This window comes from Dermacentor variabilis, chromosome 3, assembly GCF_050947875.1.
Source record: "Dermacentor variabilis isolate Ectoservices chromosome 3, ASM5094787v1, whole genome shotgun sequence".
NCBI classification, from domain to species: Eukaryota; Metazoa; Arthropoda; class Arachnida; order Ixodida; family Ixodidae; genus Dermacentor; species Dermacentor variabilis.
This window is the reverse complement of record NC_134570.1, coordinates 806,574-827,652: the sequence shown is the minus strand read 5'-3', so window position 1 is coordinate 827,652 and position 21,079 is coordinate 806,574. Positions and strand designations below refer to the sequence as shown.

Here is a 21,079-nt window from a genome sequence, read left to right as displayed (position 1 = left end):
CATTCCAGTTATTGGGCCCGAAACAGGCGATGCCAAAGCAGGGATCTCGTTCCAGTCATTGTGCCCGAAACAGGCGATGCCAAAGCAGGGACCATCTTCTCGTTACAGTCATTGTGTCCGACCGGCAGCGCCACGACAGGGTGCTACGAGATCGTGCGCAGCGCCACGACGGGGTGCTACGAGATCGTGCGCAGCGCCACGACAGGGTGCTACGAGATCGTGCGCAGCGCCACGACAGTGTGCGTCACCATTAGCCCATTGTACATTCACGTGCTCGTCTTTTGAGGGGTTCCTTCTTGCCCTCAACTGCGAGAGTATAAAAACAGCTGCCCCCGGACGCCAAAAGGAGGGCTCCGATTTCTTCAGTTGAGTGAAGTGCTCTCCCGTCTCTCTACTTCGGTCAAACCTGACCGCCAACTCTTTGCGATGTTAAAATAAACAAGTTGTTTCGTTGTTACCAGTCGACTCATGCTTTGCCGGGACCTTCGGATGCTTCCAGTTGTACCCCAGGCCGCCAGGCCAACGCTACCCTTGGGGCTTGCGACCCAGGTACAACCACGGGCGTCAGCGCCGAGTTCCCAACAGATCGTACCAGCAGTCCGATCCCAAACAGTGTGCGTAAGCATTGTGACTCTTCCTCATCTACACGCAGTCCATGTCGTTATCAATGTTATGAGACATGATCCGACAAGTATAAGCGACAGCGCTGCGGCGACACGAGCTGCTCTGGTCGGCGGCGCAAGCGAAGTACTGCAGATGGCGGGGCCAGGCGCGCTGGTGACGTTCCGTTCGTTTTGAGCCGTTATCGCTCTTTAGCCCTCCTCATCCGCGACGAACCATTATCAACCGTTCTCCGGCGGCGGCTGCTTGTGGCACGGCCGCGCGAACCGTATCTTGAAAGCGAACTGCATTGTGGACAGAGTGTGCCCACTGCTGAAAACTTCACGCGCTGTGTTCTCACCGTTTACTTCGCTTTGAAAACAGACGCGCGTACACCTATCTTGAAAGTGATCTGCGAAAAGCGCATAGTGCGGCATAAGCTGAAAGCTTCGTGAGCGCAGTGTTCTCGCCACTTCGGTCGCGTTGAAGCGAGAGCTAGCACGAAGGTGAATTCACTCGCTGCTGCGGGTTCTATATTGAAAGATATCGTGCGGTACGAACTGACGGACGGATGGTTTTTCTTGTTGGGGAAGTATAGAAATGCTTACGTTATAAAAAAAAATCGCAGGGTTCGTGAATTTCGCGATAAGAACCAACACCAACCTACTCCCTCGCTCCCTGCTGAGCGATGCCGTCTTGATCGCCCCCTCCCAACCCCGGGAAAAGGGACACTACCTTTCTATCTCAGTTGAAGAAAGGATGACGAAACGTTAACAACGACAATAACGGCATTTTCTAACGAGTTGTCTTGTGGCCTCTGAGATTTGCGCGCGAAGCTGGCGCGCGCGAACCTGAGAGGCCATAATTGGCCGCTTAATAGCATAAAAAGACAAAGATAATGCCAAACGACACAACTAAAAATTGAAACAAAGAACTGATCTTAGCTATACTGTTTGGGGAACAGAAATAAAAAATTAGACAGCCGCAACACACGCCACTAAAGCCACCACCGCCGGCATAACGCGGAACCAACAGTTGGCAACATTCATTCGCGCGTCATTGCTTCGTCCGCTTCGTCTCCGCAACGAGAGCCGCCATCTTCTCGCGCCTAACGTATTGTATGGTTTTGTCCTCTGCAATCCGCGCACACAGCTCATCGGTGGCTGCACGTCTGCTCGGCGTCGCAATGGGGCCTGCGTCATTTTCTGGTGCTCGCGAAATCGGTGTGAAACATGTCGCATGTGAAATGTTTGATAGAAGTGCCTCACGTCCAAGTCAAGCCGCCGTACGGGTGTATGGCTGTGCGCCCCGTTCTCGGAAGCGTCGACGGGTTTCCGGCATGCGGATTTCAGGTACGTGCAAATGCGTTTCGCCCTCCTATTGAGCTCCGGAGCAAAGCGTGCAATATTGCATGTGAAAGATGCAGTGCCCGTCATTATGGTGTGAATTTCGAGCGGCAAACGAGAACTTTGGCACTTAGAGCACACCGCGGCTGCCAAGTCAGCGCGGAAATTGTTTTACGTTACCGTAATATGTTGCTGTCAGTCTAATCTGCGGCTTGTGGACAGCTAGCCCATTGACTTTTGCTTGTGGCAGCGATAGGTATATAAATGGAAGCGGTAATAATTTTCGAGAGCAGAGGGTTGTTTCGCTCGATGTTTGGTCGTATTCATGGCGTTATGAAAGCTAGAAAACGAACTGGCTTGATCGTGCTTAGTTCCAACTCCAAGGGGCGTAACGTTGGCGCTGTATGTTTGTTTTCGGTGTCACGAGTACCACTTTCATGCTTTTGTTGCATGAGAGTGGTAGCTGCTGCATGCCGTCTGGGTAGAACACAATAAAAGCAATTTCCTCTCATACGTATGCAATGTGACGTAACAAAATTTCCAGCGTTTTATTCGGAGCGTAAATATCCAGTATAGTTTAGTAAGAAACTCAAATTCTGTCTTAGCTTAGTAGGCGTGAAACAAGTGAAACTCTCATTCCTTTTTGAATTGTTCGCCCAAACCGCACCGCCCGCAGATGCGTCATCGGGTAATTGACAGTAGCTTCGCTACGTGAGTTGTTTTATGCGCCAATATTGCCCGGTTAAGTATCCTGTTAATTTATGCCGACGCTCGTTCATCTTGATTTTAAGCGGTTACTATCCCCGAGTACCGGACGATGCCAAACTTGTGAGGTGTAGCAAACGCGGGAAATTCAAAGTGGCGTGGCTGCAAGGTCCTGTTTTTACGTTTCTTGCATTCAAAGCCAACAGACACAGTATCACTGATTTATTTCCGTTTCTGCTGTACTTGATAAATCTAATGTGACAACTGCATTTGCTCTTTAATGTTCTCCATTTACTGTGTATTCAGCTTGGCTGCCGCCCTCTCTTCAGAGGATGCCGCTGTGATAGCTCTTTCGTATAGCACATGCCTCTAGGCCCTTGTATTTCAAGGGCTCTGGCGAGGCAGCAGTGCTCCAAGTAATTTTGCCATCCTATATATTTTCTATTTTGCATCATTCTTCCACGATGGATTTTAATGTTAATAGTATTCGTCATTAGTCATCGCCATAATTATATAGCACGTAGATTTTACGCACTTTACAGCGACAATTTTTAGGCCAGTTTACAGCCAAGTCACATCTTCCATAATACATCGTCAACATTACCACTTGTCGTGGCGCTCTTTGGCCAAACCTGGCCCTTGCGCCATAAAACACCACACATCATCATCATCAGCTTGGCTGCCAGAAAATGCTTGAATTTCTTTCAGTATCCAAGTGACGAAATATTTCACTGACGGCCGTGTGTGAAACACGCAAGATGACAAAACTGATAGCAAAATGATGAGATATTTCTTTTATAGCGTTTGGACTCAACTTTTGGTGAGGATGTCGATCGACCTTGGGCCTGGTGACAGCACACCCGACATCGCCAAAGTGCAGCCGCCAAGTTGAGTGCCCCCGAATGGACCATCAACATCGGAAAATGAAGCAGAGCCAGGTAAGGGCAATTTTTACTTTGGAACAGAATACTGACAGCTGCCTCTTTATTTAAGAACTAAATAACATATTTACAAACCAATCCTTTCTCTTTGTGCAGCCTACATAGAATTGTTTTTTGCTTATTATACAGACCTTCAGAAAGCAGTTCTTCTGAACCCTTTTTGCATGCACAAATAAATAAAGAGGAGTGCACTTTCTGAAGAAATTGATGCACTGAAATGTGGGTTCGACACACAGTGAGATGCAAAATAACCAACAACTTTAAAGCGGTAAAAGAAAGTTTGAAACCTGTTCTAACATCATAACCCGCCTTGGCATACGGATACAAATATAACAGCAACAGAGGTGCATGCAGAGAAGTGTTTGTAAATGTTTGCAAGATATGTACATTGTCTAAGAAATTGTTTTTATTTACTTGGAGCTTCTTGGTGCCATGGCAGTGCAGTAAAAGCTCGAAATGATGCCCCTGCTCCTAATAAAGCACCTTTAGATTTTAAAATTAAATTATGGGCTTTTACATTCCAAAACCTAAAGTTTTGGGAACCTGGCTTCTTTAATGTACACCTGAATCTAAGCGCATAGGCGGTATTGCATTTTACCCTCATTGGAGGGCAGCTGCCATGGCCTAGATTGAAGCTGGGACCAGCATGACTGAGCAGCATGGCATCATAGTAAGTGGGATATAACACCAGGTCAAAATGAGAAATACTGCTTAGAACTACCAACTTCTTGGCTCACAAGCACTTTGCACTAAGTTAAAGGAGTATGGAGTACTGATAGCGACCTTTTATGTACCAATTTCTTTTTAGGCTGACTCCATTATGAGGGTGCGAAGCTTCAATTAGTCAAAACCAGCCTAAATTACAGAACCAGCTCAAAACACGCACCATGTATAGCTGGATTTGGACATGCAAATGGAGTCAATTCATGTCGCCGAAAATGGAAGTGGCAGTCACACTATTTCATGCATTTTGCCTAAAACATAGTCAATAATAATTAATCAATTTCTAAAATATTCTTTTCAAAAAGTTTTTTTCAAGCATGGAAGGAGGAGCCAAATGGTGTGCAGGTGCACGAGCGGTTAGTTGCACGGCACTTCTTGCATGTGTTCACTGGCTTCTTTCGGGCTTGAAAAAAAAAATTTGTTGCAGCTACTGAGCAGTAGAAAGCTGGATTGCGAATTTTGCAGGATGCTCTACAATTTTCGCACTGACACTTGAAGTGAGAAATGATAAATTCTAGGTAAGTGAAAGTGGATTAAAAGACATCCACCTGTGGGTGGGGAACGGACCCATAACCTTCACATTACGCATGTGATATACTAACCACTGTGGTACTACGGCCGTGTTCGAGCTTCGACAATCTGAGGGGCCATAGTGGACGGTTGAATGCTGCCTCGGTGGCACAGTGGTTAGTGCATCGCATGCCTAATGCAAAGGCTGTAGGTTCGTTCTCCCCCCATGCCTGGTTGTTTTTTTTTACCATTCTCATTTCCCTTTATCATTTCTACATTTAAATAGAAAATTACAAATAAGTTTCCAGGTGCCTTCCCTGGCATCTTCCAGCTGTGATTCAGAAAAATTTTGACCCTCAGTATCCTTTCTTCTCGTTTGGAAGAACAGGAACTTCATTTTAAAAATAATGAATTCACCTTGTTCAGCATCTCAATGTGGTCTCAAATCTTATCACAGCATGTGTATTACTAAGTGAAGTTTTTGTTAAGATGATGATATAGCATGGGACCTAATTAGTAGCCTTTGTGTACAGATATATGACTAGTCTAATAAATAGGAGGATTTTAGGAAGCACTTCTAACATGGTCTGAGCATGTGTTTAAAAAAACTAATCTAGCATGATTTCAGGCATAAATATTGCCCCTGAAAAATATTTGGATCATCTGCATTGGCATTGTTTTTAGAGAGCACCAATACTGCTTTGATAGAAGTAGCCTCGTGGAACATGAAGCATCGCTTCTTGCTGAGTCAAGGAAATATTATCTGCATATCTGAGGTGCATGTGTCATATGCTCGAATGCTGCTTAAAGGCTGCTAATAAGAAAATTACTTGACTTGCCTTCCAGAGATTGCTTCAGTAGTCTATGCTACTCGATCATAAACAATTTACCATAGTGAACATTCATCACAGTTGGCTTTGCAATGTTTATGCAAAATACCACAATTGCTTTCTAGACATGTGACTGCACTAAAACTTGGAGTTAATGACCAGTAAGACTTATGGGAAAGCAAAACTTAGTTTATTACTCCTGTTTCTGCCATAGTTACAGTAATTACTAGAGGGAACTCTGGTGCTGGAGTCGTACCACCATGGGAATGATTGGAAGCACATGGACTTGTATGATATTCGTGCTTGTGAATTCAGACGTTCTTGTGGCTTCGTATATTATACGCTATATAAATCTTATTGTCGTAAATTTCAGCGCAGTCTATAGTCTTCGAAGTGCAGAAGACGGCGCCAACACGCGCAATTGCTATTAATTGCAACGATTGAGCTTGTCCAGGTGGCCAAATCGAAAGGCGCCAAGCGTCTCAAGGCACTGGTATGCCCGCGATAAATTCATCAGGGCGTTGCACTCGCTTGTCGTTACATGCCTCCGTGGCTTAATGGTTTCAATATCAGACTTCTGTTCTAGAGTTCCTGTGTTGGAATCCTGTCGTCGGACGATTTTAATGTTTATTTATTTATTACACAGTATATTGTTGAAAATGACTAGTTTACAAAGTCACAAAGCCGTTTGAAGCCAAACAGACGAAGTTTAGGCAAATCCATGTACTTCCCATAATTTCCATGCTGGTACAGCCGTTCTTGTTTGATCTCCTGTGGACACTAACGTCAGAGTTCCCTCTAGTAATTATTGTATGAAACTCTTATTTCTGCACCTTGCTCGTGCAGAAGCGGCACCACACCTGCTGCGTAAACATGCACTACCTTTCGGCCAAGTGCAGGGAATGCTGTGAACTCGCCCTGTACAAAGCCTGCACTAAGTAAAACAAATCGCAACATGCAGTTGCTGCCACGTCGAACTGGTGGAATGAGTAGTGAAATGCTGCACCTCCTGAACTAGTTCAGAAAGTGCAGGTTATTCAAGTGGAGATTATATAATAACAGAAGTTGGGTGATTCTGCATTACATTCACGAAACATACTTCATGATACTTTTCCATTTATTTCCTCAGTTATTAAGAATCCCTTTTGCATTGTTGGACAAAACTACAGAATGCCAACATATTTTCTAGCATTCACTGGTAGCAAACATGTCAAAACTTGTTCTAGTTTCTGGATTGCCTCTTTAGCCGTTGAACCCCAAATTAATTCCGGAAAATGTACCAAATTTTTTACGTACTCAATTTTTCGGTGTCATTCTCATTCTAAAAATATATTACTTCATTGGTCTCTAGTTAGAAATAACAAAAAAATAGGAGCTGCTCTTGCGGGCAGCTTTCCCTCAATGCCGACTTTAACTCATCTTTGACAATAAGAGCAGCGTAACATCGGGCAGAAAGAGTGCGACTCGTCATTGGCGATTTTGGTACTACCTCCAGTCACTAGTACAGCTTGGGATCAATGGTTAAAGGTTGCGACTTTGTTGCTGCCCAATTTTAATTCTGCAGCTGTTACACTTGGGTGTAGCGTGTGTATGCACGTGTGCATGCATTAAAATGACTTCACGCTAGAGCAAAGCAACTGTAGTGCAGAGAGGCATTAGTCATCTTTATATATTTGCTTTGTAAAGATGCACTAAGTTTATCTTTTGCAGTATAGACTTGGCGCTCATTGGCCAAAGATGCCCTTGTGCTACTAAAACCTATCAATTAATTCGCTTTCGGTGTGTGAGTTTTAATTTGTTTTTCTTGAACTGTGCAATTCCCACTCACAGGACTGCATGTCATCTGAGGTGTTCCTTTTTCAATCAAGAATGTTGAGGTTGAGTTTGTGAAACTCGATTTCTTGCCTCAAACGAGCTTGTGAAAACTGACCAAGCTGATAATTCTACCTGCTTATATATTAAATATGTTGCGGTTATGAACCCTCATAATGAATGACACATAGTATAAGAATTTTATCTAATAAAACAATTTAATGAAATTTTTCATGTTTTCCGTGTTCATATTCACTTCTCTACTCTAGTGTCCTGTTCGCATGCCTCACCTCTTTTTTTGCATATTAAATATCGCATAAACTTAACCATGATTTTTTACCACAATGCAGGGGGAAAAGGTTCCGGTAACACCATGCATTCAGTATGGTGGCCCAGATGTGTATGCAAGCAACCTCCTTCATATGGACCAAGAACTACTCTGCAGTGTCTCGCAGACTTCCATGCGAAGCCCTCAACATTCTCGTCTCAGTGGAATGGCTGCTCATCTATCTGCGTGTCCATCACCAAGACGGCCAGTTGTAAAGCTCCTGTACCCGTTTAAGAAAGCTTAATGATTTTTTTATTTAGTTTTCACGGTTGGCCGTAGAATCTTAACATTTTTGATGTTTCTAACATTTTTACCTGGCACAAAGTGGTGCAATAACTTTAAACCAGTGTAATGTATTTAAGTGATGCTCACTCTAATGCCTATCTGGTTTTGTTTGTGTTTAAGAAATTTGAATGTCTGATGAGGTAACGGCATTTGAATGTGTCATCGCGGCTCGTTTCAATGAGCTGCTAGGAAATAAGACGCAAAGCTTATCACACGCCAGTTGCAGCATATTTGTTTTCATGACTAAAGTATACACGTTTCAAAAGATGGAAAGTGGGGAAAAAAGCCTCAAGAACATAATCATCCTAGGATTGTCATGTCCTTACAACTCTGCAATGACTAATGCCTCATACATGTTGGGAGCACATTGGTCGCAATGCCTACAGGTATACTTGATACGAGAATAGCTTGCACTCAGATTTGAGATTTGCCACGCAGTTGATGGCTGATGGCTTTTGTTTGTCGTCTTCATGTTACTACTATGTACTGAATATTCATTTAGATGTGCTGCGGTTTTTTGTGGTCACCTATATATATATATATATATATATATATATATATATATATATATATATATATATATATATATATATATATATATATATATATAATGTATAATGTGTGTGTTCTTCGTTTCAATAAAAATTTAGTTGAGAGTTAGCGCTCATCCTGTCGGCTTCTAGTCTGTGTCACTTCGCGCTACAATCCAAGGTCATGTTACTGTACCAACTCGCCCAACTTTCTATCCTTGTGTTAAAGACACACTCAGACTTGTTCTTACTTATGTGACCGGTTATTTTTGTGCTTTATAATAAGATGCAGTGCTTTTCGAATGAAAACATGTGATAGTTCGTAGTCAGGTTACTTAAACTGTTCTGCTTAAAATTTAATTGAGCAAGCCTGTGCCATTATTTGGTGCTTATGTCCTTGTATTGGTATGGTTTTACTCCTTATTTTCCTTTTTACATTTAAAATGTGCAAACATTATTATGTAACCATTTCTCTTTAATGAAATAAATACTTTTCTTCTGACATTTCGTCACAAATTTTACAATGATTTTGTTGAATTAGGTAACCTTAGACTAGCTGATTGTTATTCTGGTAGCTTAACTTACAATGCCTGTGGAATATTCAATGCAAGCACATGATGAAAAATAAACTAAGTTATTGGGTATAAGCAGGTCACTGGCAGTAAATGGAGCATACATATATTTCAGGAAATAGTGCATGCTTATATATTGAACAGCATGCAAAGCTGCACATGCTGTTTTGTTCGTAAATGCTGAAACATTCGGCGTGGAAGCACTTAGTTCTTTGGCTTTCAGTGCTGCCTTTAAGTCATGTGTGAAAGTACTAGTAGAAGCATCCCGTGGAGATAAATGACAACATTAATGTATAGAGGTATAAAATGTGTGCTTAAAACGGCAAAAAACTGCTTGACAGGCAAACGTATGCTTCTGTAGTACTGCACTTGTTACCGTCGCCAATCCATGCATTGCTTGCGCTCTATTGCATTCAATATGAGCTACAACAATGAGCTGTGGTGTCTTTCCCTCCTGGTCGAGCTGGTGTTGCGAAAATTTTTGACCAAGAAAAGTGGAGGTTTTTAATTATTTCTGAAATGCATGTAACCATGCTTTTGGCCGTGTGCTGTTTCCACGGGGTTATAAGTACTTGTGCACCAAGGTGCGGGAGATCCTGTGTCCTTAGTGCAGCGCGCATTGTTATTGCGCTCTGCATCCTGCCGGCAGTGTACTATCACTGCAGAGGAAGATTACGAAAAGCATGGCCTGTGTGCCTTGCTGCAATGGCGAAACCTTAAATTGTTTGCCTGAAACGGTCGCACGTTATGCTACCACATGATGGACCATAAGCGCAATATGAGGACGCCTCACAGAATCTGGCTCATACTGAACAAGGTAGTACCATAGCTAAGGCTAGGCAGCATTCACAACAGCTAGTCTGCCCATTAACTACGTGGCTGTAGTGAACGCTAAAATACTTGCAGGGATAACACCCTCTTGGAAGGGTATTGTCCATGCTACACCCATATTGAAAGGGTGGTGTCTGTGTTACACCCCATATAGAAAGGGTGTTGTTTGTTTTACACCCATAGGCGAGGTGACGTCATATTAACACCCCTTCTTTTGTGGGGTGTTAATTTGCATCCCGTTGCTTGGGGTGTAGCAATACACCCAAAAAGGGTGTCACCCATGGGACAAGTCATTTACACCCTTAAGGGTGTTAAAATTTTTAGAGTGTGATAGGTCAGAACTGCCGGTGAGAAGCTGCGTCAAGGGGGCGATGATAGAGGCGAAGTTACGGATGAAGCGCCGGAAATATGAGCACAAGCCGATGAAACTGCGAAGCTCTTTCATGGTGGTTGGTTTGGGGAACTCGGTTACGGCGCTAAGTTTCGTGGGGTCCGGGAGGATACCGTCTTTGGAAACTACATGACCGAGAATAGTAAGTGTGCGAGCGCCGAAGTGGCATTTCTTCAGATTGAGTTGCAGTCCTGCAGTGGAGAGGCACGCAAGGACTTGCTCGAGGCGGCTGAGGTGCGTCGCAAAGTCGGTGGAAAAAACCACAATGTCATCCAAATAACAGAGGCACGTTTTCCACTTCAGCCCTCGAAGAATGCTATCCATCATTCGCTCGAAAGTGGCAGGTGCGTTGCAGAGGCCGAACGGCATGACGGTGAATTCATATAGCCCATCTGGAGTTACAAAGGCTGTCTTTTGGCGATCGGCCTCTGCCATTGGCACTTGCCAATACCCGGAGCGTAGATCCAGCGAGGAAAAGAATTCCGCTCCCTGCAGACTGTCCAAGGCATCGTCGATGCGGGGCAGAGGATAGACATCTTTGCGCGTTATTCGATTAAGGCGGCGATAGTCGACGCAGAACCGAATGGAGCCGTCTTTTTTTTTAACAAGGAGAACCGGAGATGCCCAGGGACTGTTAGAGGGCTGGATGATGCCACGCTCCAGCATGTCGTCAACGTGCTGGTCGATGACACGGCGTTCAGCGGCCGACACACGATACGGACGCTGGCGCAATGGTGTTTGTTGGCCGGTGTCGACACGGTGAACGACTGCGGACGCCCGGCCCAAGGATGGTTGGCCAATGTCAAATGAGGCACGAAAACGCTGGAGGAGCTTGATGATTTCGGTGTGCTGCGCAGGTGTGAGTTCTGCGTCGACGGCACGAGCGAAGACGTCTACAGGGGCATCGGTCGCGGCGGGAGGAGTTACGGCACAAATCGGAAGTGATGCCGTATCACCAAACATGGTGGCCGGAAGAATGCTATCGAAAGCTTCAGCGGTACCCAGGCACTCATCACGGAGTAGGGATGATGGGCAGGCGGACGGATTGCACACGTAAAGGGCAGCAGAACCTTCGCAAAAAGTGACGACAGCAAACGGAAGAAGAAAGTTCCGGCGGCGCACACAAGTGGTCGACGGCGTAAAAAGGACAGATGAGTTCGCAGCAGAGCTACATAACACAGGAACCAGAGCGGCGGAGAAAGGTGCAATATCGATGTCAGAGGCGGCAACAACTTTAGGAGAATAATGGTCGTCAGGGTCAAAACACGGCACTGATAACGTAAGTTCGCAACGAGCGCAGTCGATAAGAGCTTGATTTACAGATAGGAAATTCCAACCAAGAATAACGTCGTGCGAGGAACGAGGCAGGACGACAAATTCGATAACATGCATAACGCTTTGAATGACAACCCGGGCTGTGCACGACGCTGAAGGCTGAACGCGATGCGAGGTTGCCGTACGCAGAGAAAGAGAGGTAAGGGGAATGGTCACTTTGTTCAAATTGCGGCAGAGCTTCTCACTAATAATAGAAACGGCGGCTCCGGTGTCGATAAGTGCGTGTACGGTGACGCCGTCTACGGACAGTTCAATTTCGTTCGCCGGCGCAGAATGAGGCCTTGAAACGTTCGACGGAAACGCAGTTCTTGCCTCTGGAACTGCGACTGCTAGTTTTCCTCTCGGGCTGGGCTGGGTCGGCGAACCATCGGGGAAATGGATCGGCGACGTGGGGAAGGCGACCGGCGTGAATCGAAGGGGAGGCGACTGTAAGAGGTGTCCGGAGGAAGGTTAGATTGCTCCTGACGCGGAAGTCGAGCAGGCCTGTAGCTTGAGGCACCCCCACTGTCAGGTAAACGGGGGCTGCGACGGCGGCAGAATCGTGCTACGTGGCCCGGAAAATGGCATGAATAACATATTGGCCGGTTATCAGGTGTTCGCCACGGGTTGACGACAGGGGCTCCAGCAGCCGAGTAAGGAACGACTATCGGACGCGAAGGTGGCGGCGGTACATGGAAGGTGCCGGTGGCCCGGTAGGAATCAGGAGCCGGAGGAGTGTAAGGCCGCGCGACAACGTCAGCGTACGTTAGCGGTCCAGCTGCAGGCTGCGTAGGAGGGGCATATGGCAGCGCCGCGGCAACTTGCGTCTGAATGACGTGACGAAGCTAAGGAGCCAGGGTTGTCGACTGCTCGGGTGCGCTATTCGCCGGAGAGAGTTGGCGTGCGACTTCCTGGCGGATGAACTGCTTTATCTCCGGCATTAAAGCAGAGATGTCGGCAGCGTCGCGACCGAAGTCCAACGGGGAGAGATCCGCAGTGTCCTGCTGAGCAGCGCGTGTTGATGCACGTTGCTTGCGCAGCTCGTCGTACTGCTGGCAAAGCTGTATGAGCTCGGCAATCGTCCGGGGAACTCTTCGCGACGAGCATTTGAAAGGCATGCTCATCGATGCCTTTCATGACGTGCTTGATCTTGTCTGCTTCATCCATGGATGAGTTGACGCGCTTGCAGAGCGAGAGCACGTCTTCAATGTAACTGGTGAAGGTCTCGTCCTGGCGTTGAGCTCGACCACGCAAGCGCTGCTCAGCGCGAAGCCGGCGAACTGCGGGACGGCCGAAGACCTCAGCCAAAGTCGCCGTGAAAGCCGACCAGGTGGTAAAATCGGCTTCGTGATTGCGGAACCATAGGTTGGCCACGTCAGTCAAGTAAAATATGACATTTGTGAGCTTGGCGCGGTCGTCCCACTTATTATAGGCGCTTACACGGTCATATTCGGCGAGCCAGTCTTCCACGTCGTGGTCGTCTGTGCCGCTAAATATAGCCGGATCGCGCTGGCGGATAACACCAGAGCAGACGATGGCCGGGGGCACGGGAGCAGCAGGCTGGGACGGTCCCGGTTCATCCATTGTAACAGCTGGTAGTAGCGTCCGACTGCGGAGTTCCAGGATGTTGAAGAGAAACCCAGCACCTCCGCCAAATGCAACGGGGGGTGTTCGCCTAGCAGCACTAGCTCTAGGTTGCAGCGGTAGGCTTAAAACAGGTCGGTGCTATCTCGAAAACGGGGAAGCAAGCACACCTTGTCGTCTTCTTCTCATCCACTAGCACCATGCCCGCTGCCCAGTGCATTCAGTACAATATATATATATATTCCCTTGTTATTATTACCTATCTTTTATTGTTGCTCTTTGAACTATTGTTCCGATAGCAATTACAATTACATGGACACTCCAGGTGCATTTCTGCCGCCGGCGTCGCCGTGAGGTTCCGTGTAAAGTGCAAGGGCGATAAAATCGTCGCCCAGCGCCGTATACTGTATGTACCAGTGAAAGCGTGCAAGTGCGAGTCGGCAATCGCAGCGCAATCTCGCGCACGCAACGGACAGAAGCGGGGAGGAAGCGCGTCGCCTACCGTCGCGCGCAAGGCTTGGGGGTATGGTAGGGAGGGGGAACGCGTTCTACTGTGGGTCGGGTCGCGGTATCGTGAAAGCCATCTGCGATGGGTACAGAGTCCGGGTAGCGCTCTGCTTTCCCGGCTTAGTTCAGATTTGTGCGAGCGGCTGTAGGAAATTCATTTCGCTCGCTGCTGCTGCCGCGTTGCCTCACTGCAGCGTTTCGGCAACGTGTTTCCGTGATCATCGAGTGAGATACCCGTCGTGGTTGCTCAGTGGCTATGGTGTTGGGCGGCTGAGCACGAGGTCGCGGGATCCAATCCCGGCCACGGCGGCCGCACTTCGATATAGGTGAAATACGAGAACACCCGTGCTTTTAGGTGCACGTTGAAGAAGCCCAAGTAGTCGAAGTTTCCGGAGTCCTCCACTACGGCGTGCCTCATAAATCAGAAAGTGGTTTTAGCGCGTAAAACCCCATAATTTATTTGTATTAATTTTAATCGATTGAGATGTGTTCATGTTTGCTTGTGCGCGCGTGACACCATGCTTGTTAATTTATTTGGTATAACTATGTTTAAAAGCTTACACGGCCGATAAAACTACTGTCCTTACTTCGTATAGCTGTCCACTAATTCGCTATCGGAATCGGTGCTTCGCCTTTCGGGCGAAACTGCAACTTATTTTTATGAACTGTTATCAATCGGCATTTCGTGATGTACATGTATTCTCTGTACTTTGAACGCTTTTATGCCCCCCCCCACAATAATACCCTACAGGCGCTGCAGGCAACCGATATATATATATATATATATATATATATATATATATATATATATATATATATATATATATATATATATATATCCGATCATTCCGACTAAGGCCGGTCGCCGAATCATCAGCCAAGCAATTCGTAACGTTGGCAGCTTCCCTGATCCAAGGCTGTTCATGGCAGGTGCCCTCGTACCGTAACTTTTGTTATGGAAGCATGACTAAGGACGATGATGGGTGCCGCTTGGAAGGATGTGTGCCTCGCTTTTCTCAAACAACATTCAACATAGGTACTTTCATTGTGGTGCTGTTATCTTCTTCCAGAGTGCGGCCTCTTACGGCCCTTGAGCATGATGGCTACAAGGCTCAAGCGCTCAACTACCCGGGAGAAGGACAAGTGCTCGTGAGTGGCATGTACCTTTAGATAAGAGATCTCGCGCTCACACTTATCAATCCTGCTTTGATCGCAGAATTCGCGCCCCGCGATAGCACGCGCTTTCGCGATACTTTGCTGGCTTCCACGGTCCTGATCAGTTAAATTTGTTGTGCTCACAGCAATCTGCAGCATCCTGGCATACGGCGATGAGGAATACCGGTCAGGTTTCTTTTGTCCCCGCCGGCGTGTCACTGACTTCCATAAAGGCCAATTCCAGCCTTCCGAATGCAGGTAACAAAGAACACGAATACAGAGGTTTCTTTTTTTTAGAAAATGCATTTGAGATTCCCTATAAAAAGCACTGAGTACGTGCTGGTGGGCGAGTTGATTATACATGACTACAACGAAGGCGCCAAATAACCATGGACGAAGGAAGACGACATGGGACAACCACGTAGCCGCACTAACAACGGAGCGTTTTATTGCGTGACACAGGAATAAATAGCGGCTGCCAATAGTCAAAACAAGAAAAGACAGTGACGTCATCTGCATGACCCAACAAAAACACGATACAGAACAGCTACTAAGTGCCGCTTCCAAGATGCGCCAATTCATTTGTCGATAGAGAAACTGAGGGGTCACTGATACGAGAATCACCACCCTTCTTGATCTCAAGCGCTTCCAATATCTCCCTTGTTAGTTGATCATCCACTCACAAGTGCACTCCCGATTTTGATAGAACCTGTATTATGAACAGAGCAGATGATCAACTGACAAGGGAGATATTGGAAGCGCTTGAGATCAGGAAGCGTGGGGGTGCTTGTATCAGTGAACCCTCAGTTTCTCTATCGACAAAGAAACTGGCGTATCTTGGGAGCGGCGATTAGAAGCAGTTCTGTATGGGGTTTCGTTGCGTGACACAGATGACGTCACTCTATTTTCTTGTTTTTACTCTTGGCAGCAGCTATTTATTCCTATGTCAAGCACTAAAACGCTCAGTTAGCGCGGCTATACGTGGCTGTCCCGTGTCGTCTTCCTTCGCCGGTTGTTTTATTTGGTGCCTTCGTTGTAATCATGTAATCTATAAGAAGGGTCAGTGCAGCGGTTCGGTCGTCGTCCGCAGCAATTTTGAAACTAATCTTACACAGCTAGCAGTGCTTTCCTTTACATCACAGATACATGGCATTTCAGCAAATTTGTTGCGTTAGTACGAACTTCAGTTTCAGAGTCGTCCACGCATTGCGCATAAAGTGGGGCAGCTTGTAGGCGCAGGCGCAGTTCCTCAAACGACTCTTGCTGCCGAAATCTTCAACGGATCTATATTATGCAGAAACAAATCAAGAAGCATTTCGCAACCTTTCTGCCTGTAGATGCTAGAAACTCGATGAGGGCAGCCAATTGTTCGGAACGCCTTGGCGTAGCCTACATAGTCGAAGAATTTGATTTCTTAAAACGGAAGTGAGAACTTTTCAGGCTTTATAATGAGTTAAGGACCAAGGGTACGACGCTTAGCAGACGAGGACTAAGTGTAACACAAACGACATATACTGGCGTCGAGTAACGACATCAATATTGCGAATGGTAGCCACAACACTCCTGACTCCCGCGAAATTTTTCTCGAAGTTGTTAAAACGTGACGACGTCGCCCAAATGCACAAGACAAAGAAGAAGTAGTTTAATAAAGTTTATCATTTCAGTTCACGGAGGGCGATATCCAATATCTGGTGAAAGGTCGCTGGCGGGAAACACAGACTCAGTGGGACGATGAGCAAAACGACAATAAGGTAAAAGCAGGAACCAACGTTTGGACAAGTGGACGTGTCTGTTACAGCATGGATGGATGGATGCTATGGGCGTCCCCTCTGGAACGGAGCGGTGGGTTGTACCACCAAGCTATGTACAGCGAAGCTGTATATACCCTCCGGCGGTGGCCGATGGCCACCGTGTCTTTTCGTGTCTGTGCGTCACTGCGACACGAAAAAAAATTTCGTCTCCAGTTCCTCGCGAATGCTCTGTACCTCTCAATCTAATGTAGGTATCTTGGCAAAAATTATACTGACATTTATTGCGAAGACGTATGTATCATTAAGCGGAGTTTCATTTACCTCTCGTCATTAGTTAGTTCACAGTGAAGTTATAAACGTTACAGAATTCCCGTTTGCTGTCAATACATGAGCGTTTACAGAGCGTGTATGGTTACAGAAAATGACTGTAACTCTTTTGTTATGGGAACTATCCCGAAACAAATTATATGACCACTAGCCGCTAAGACGACTCTAACATTATGCCGAGTTTCATCTACTTTTTAAATTACGTAGTTCACAGTGAAGCTGTAAATATTGTGGAATTCCCGTATGGCTCACCATACAAGGGCTTCTACGGTAGGGAAACGGACAGCCCCATGTTTGTCCGCTAGAATAAAACTCTAGTACTTCTCAGTTTCATTCAGCTAATTAACTAGGAAGTGTGGTAAATCGAAAATTACTAAGAAACGTGTTTTGTTTCGTATACTCTTTTGACTGCGCCCCGGTCAACGCATATCGTCGCTCGCGTCGAGGCTCGGTTTAACGGCCACCTGCGTCCTGACACACTGGTGCCACCAGTGGCCGTTGTGTATTGTAATAATAATAATAATAATAATAATAATAATAATAATAATAATAATAATAATAATAATAATAATAATAATAATATACATAAGTGCGTCGATCGAGGTAAAACACGCTAAGGCTTCTGTGCTCGTCCTTCTTCACAGAGGGGAAGGGCTGATGAATTTTTTCAAGGCGACATACTTTCCTCGGCACAGTACATATAGGTAGGGTTCTCGTAAAGGGGACAAGGGTTAAGGCGGGTGGGCGAGGCAACGGCCGAGGATGCGTTTGCGGCGAGGGTGTAGAATTGAAAAGAAAGATGTGCTATTCAACGTCGGTGGAGGAATGTGAGGTAGCACCGCATGTCCGTCGGTTGACATGTTACCGGCTGAGACACGGCTGGTGACACGGCCCTTTGTCAGCAGGCCGTGTGTTTTTTCGTGGAAGGGGCCGACAGGGGGGGGGGGGGGGGGGAGGGGCAGGAGGGTGATCATGAGCTCCGCTAGAGGTCAGTGAGCTATCGTCTTTCTGAAAGAGAGAATAAAAGAAGCGGCAGAAAATGGTGCTCGAGCAACCAAACATTACTAAAATGTAATACATATATAAATAAAAGAAAAAAGAGAGGGAGGAAAGAAAAGAAAGAAACAAAACGCTAAGCAGCCCACTGAAATATAGCTGTGTTGTTGCCTATAGCTTGAAATTTAGCATAGCGAATAAATTCTAAAGCTCCCTTTGAAATGCTTATGCCTATTGGTTGCAACGTCTTGAACTCGTAGATGCTGTCTGATAGTCTGTATCTTCTGTCACGTGCAGAACGAACATTTCGCTATAGTATGTAGAGTTCAAGTGCATCAAAATTATGACCTGGTCGGCGATGGCTTTGGGAAGCTTTTTAGCTGTGTCTGCGAGAGAACTTGAACAATTCGTCGAAACTATGGAGGAAAACCTAGTGGGTAAATGCCAACACAAAGTTACTAGAGCCCCAGATCTACCCAAGAAAATTAATGTGAACTCTGCAGCATATAGCTATACCGATAGTGCTACGAGTGAGCATACAGAGCACTGCAGTAACGTAGTAGAAATATCACAGTGTTTAAGTCCCGATTAATTCGGTCTCCTGAACCGTGGTCTAACATTTTGTCCAACGAACAACTGAGTAAACCAATACGAACTCCACAAAGATATAACACAGTTTTCAACACGCATGCGCATCAAGGAATTCTTTTTCGATAGGCCAGACGTAGGAAAACAGGATAGAGAACCTCTTAGGCCACCTAGAACGTGGATAACGGAAGCCGAACAGTGCCCAGACCTGGATTTATACTTAGAAGGGCAGATAGTTGGGCTAGTTGGTTAAAATTCATACTGAAAAAGTTTGCGCGGTGACACGAGGACACGATTTCTACATAAAGCTAATCCGAAAAGAAATTCTATAGCCAACGCGGCATTGCCGCAAACCCCAGTAATTCGACCGCCGCTCAGCAACACATTCTTAACGATCTCGCGGAAAGAAATGATATTGTCATAAAACCAACAGAGAAAGACGGTAGTATCGTAATCTGGCCTATAGAAAAGTACAATAATGAGGCCTCCAAACAACTGAGCAACCACACCCATTGCAAAGAACTCGACTCCAACCCAACTTCAGACTAGAGCAATCTTGTGCAACGCAGGATAGTGGAGCTCTTGTCCAGGGAACTAATCACGTAATCTGAATTTCGTTTCATGATACTCAAGAACAAAGAAGCAGCTTCCTCTAATCTTCTTCCTAAAATACATAAGAATGCATAAGGTTCGCGTTGACGAAATATTTACACCAGAAATCGCAGGTCGCCTATAGTGTCTATAATAACAACGCACCTACCAAGTCACTATCTAAATTTTTAAATCACCAGCTGCAAACATTCCCACCACCCTCCCATGTTTTGTTCAAGACACGCCCTACTGCCTTCAAATTATCGACGGTATTGTTACGGGGATGTTGGGAATATAGACAGACTGTATTTACAATATATGTACAAGCAGACTCAATGTGCTTTATATGGATGACCAGCAACAACACGCAGCAGCCAGCGTCGCGCTATCTTTTTCTTCCTTTCTCTTCTTTTATCCTTCCGTAACAGAACGTCTGGGCGCTGAAGCGCCGTCTCGGTGCATGTTAGGCAACGAACTGGGAGTGAAGTATGGCTTCAGCCGCGAAACGTGCAGGATGTAAACAGGCGTCGGACTTTAGGATGGATCAAAGTCTAACAGCGAGATCTCGTAATTGACGTCGTTAACCTGACGTAGCACTTCATAAGGCCTCGTGTAGCGAGAGAGCCTTCTAGGAGAGGGCGACCCGACGACATAGTGACCAAAGGAGCACCCAAGCACCTCGGGTGAACTTAACATCGCGATGGCACCGGTCGTAACGCTCTTTTTGCATATCTTGAAGGGGCAGCGTAATAAGACGATGGCAGAAGGCAGGAAACACACACGACAGCGCAGCGTGTTTCCTGCCTTCTGTCATCGTCTTAATACGCTGCCCCCTCAAAATGTTCAACCAGTACAAACTCGCCCAAATGTCGATCCTTCTACTTTTTGCATATGCTGCGAGGCTAATAAACGACATCGGGGGACTTGACACACCATGTGAGCGCGATCGATCTCTTCAGGAGCGTGCTCATTTGCAACATATGACATAGAAGTTAGCATGGTGTCAAATGCCAATGTGGCGTCGCCACCATACAAAAGATAAAAGGGTGAATATCCTGCGGTGTCATGTCGGGACGAGTTATACGCGAATGTCACGTAGGCCAGCGTGGCGTCCCAGTCGCGGTGAGCGTTGGAGACGTACATTGACAGCATCTGTGAGTGTTCGGTTGAGACGTTCCGTAAGGCCGTTCGTTTGTGGGTGGTAGGCAGTGGACAGCTTGTGCTCAGTGGCAGAAGAGCGGAGGAGGTCGTCCACAGCTCGAGACAAGAACGAGCGGCCGCGGTCTGTAATTGTTGAGGTGCACCGTGGTGGAGAATGACGTCGTGGAGGACAAAATCGGTGACGTCAGTAGCGCCACTAGTCAGCAACGCGTTTGTTATTGAGTAGCGAGTCGCGCAATGAGTAGAGACGGCGATTCACTTATTTCCCTCTAGTTGTCGGAAAAGGGCCAAGCAGCTCAAGGCCTACGCGAAAGAATTGTTCAGAGGGAACCTCAATTGGATAGAGTTGTCCGACAGGTGGCAGGGGAGGTTTCTTCCGGCGCTCACACAATTCGCATGTTGCGACATAACGACGCACAGAACGGTAGACACCCGGCCGGAAGGACTGGCGCTGTACGCAGTCGCATGTACGCAAAACTCCAAGGTATCCCGCCTTCGGTGCATCGTGAATTTGTTCGAGAACGACGGATTGCAGATGACGAGGAAGGACAATGAGCAAGTCAGGGCCGTTAGGGTGGATGTTGCGCCGGTAGAGGATGCCGTCGTGCAGCACGAACATGGGACACGTGCCGTCAGTGATGCTAAATTGCACTCCTGCGATGATTGGCTGTAAGGATTCGGCGCGTTGTTCTTCCGTGCGC

General features: G+C 46.4%; 1 protein-coding gene across 1 annotated transcript in view; it reads left to right on the top strand.

Annotated features, from left to right (window-relative positions):
• The window catches only part of LOC142575075 (kinesin-like protein KIF12), a 769,060-nt gene that overhangs the window by 122,056 nt on the left and 625,925 nt on the right, over positions 1–21,079 (top strand). The window contains exon 2 of the mRNA XM_075684038.1: positions 14,880–14,958. Within this exon, the coding sequence (XP_075540153.1) occupies positions 14,880–14,958 (79 nt within the window). The remainder of the gene's footprint in view (positions 1–14,879; positions 14,959–21,079) is intronic.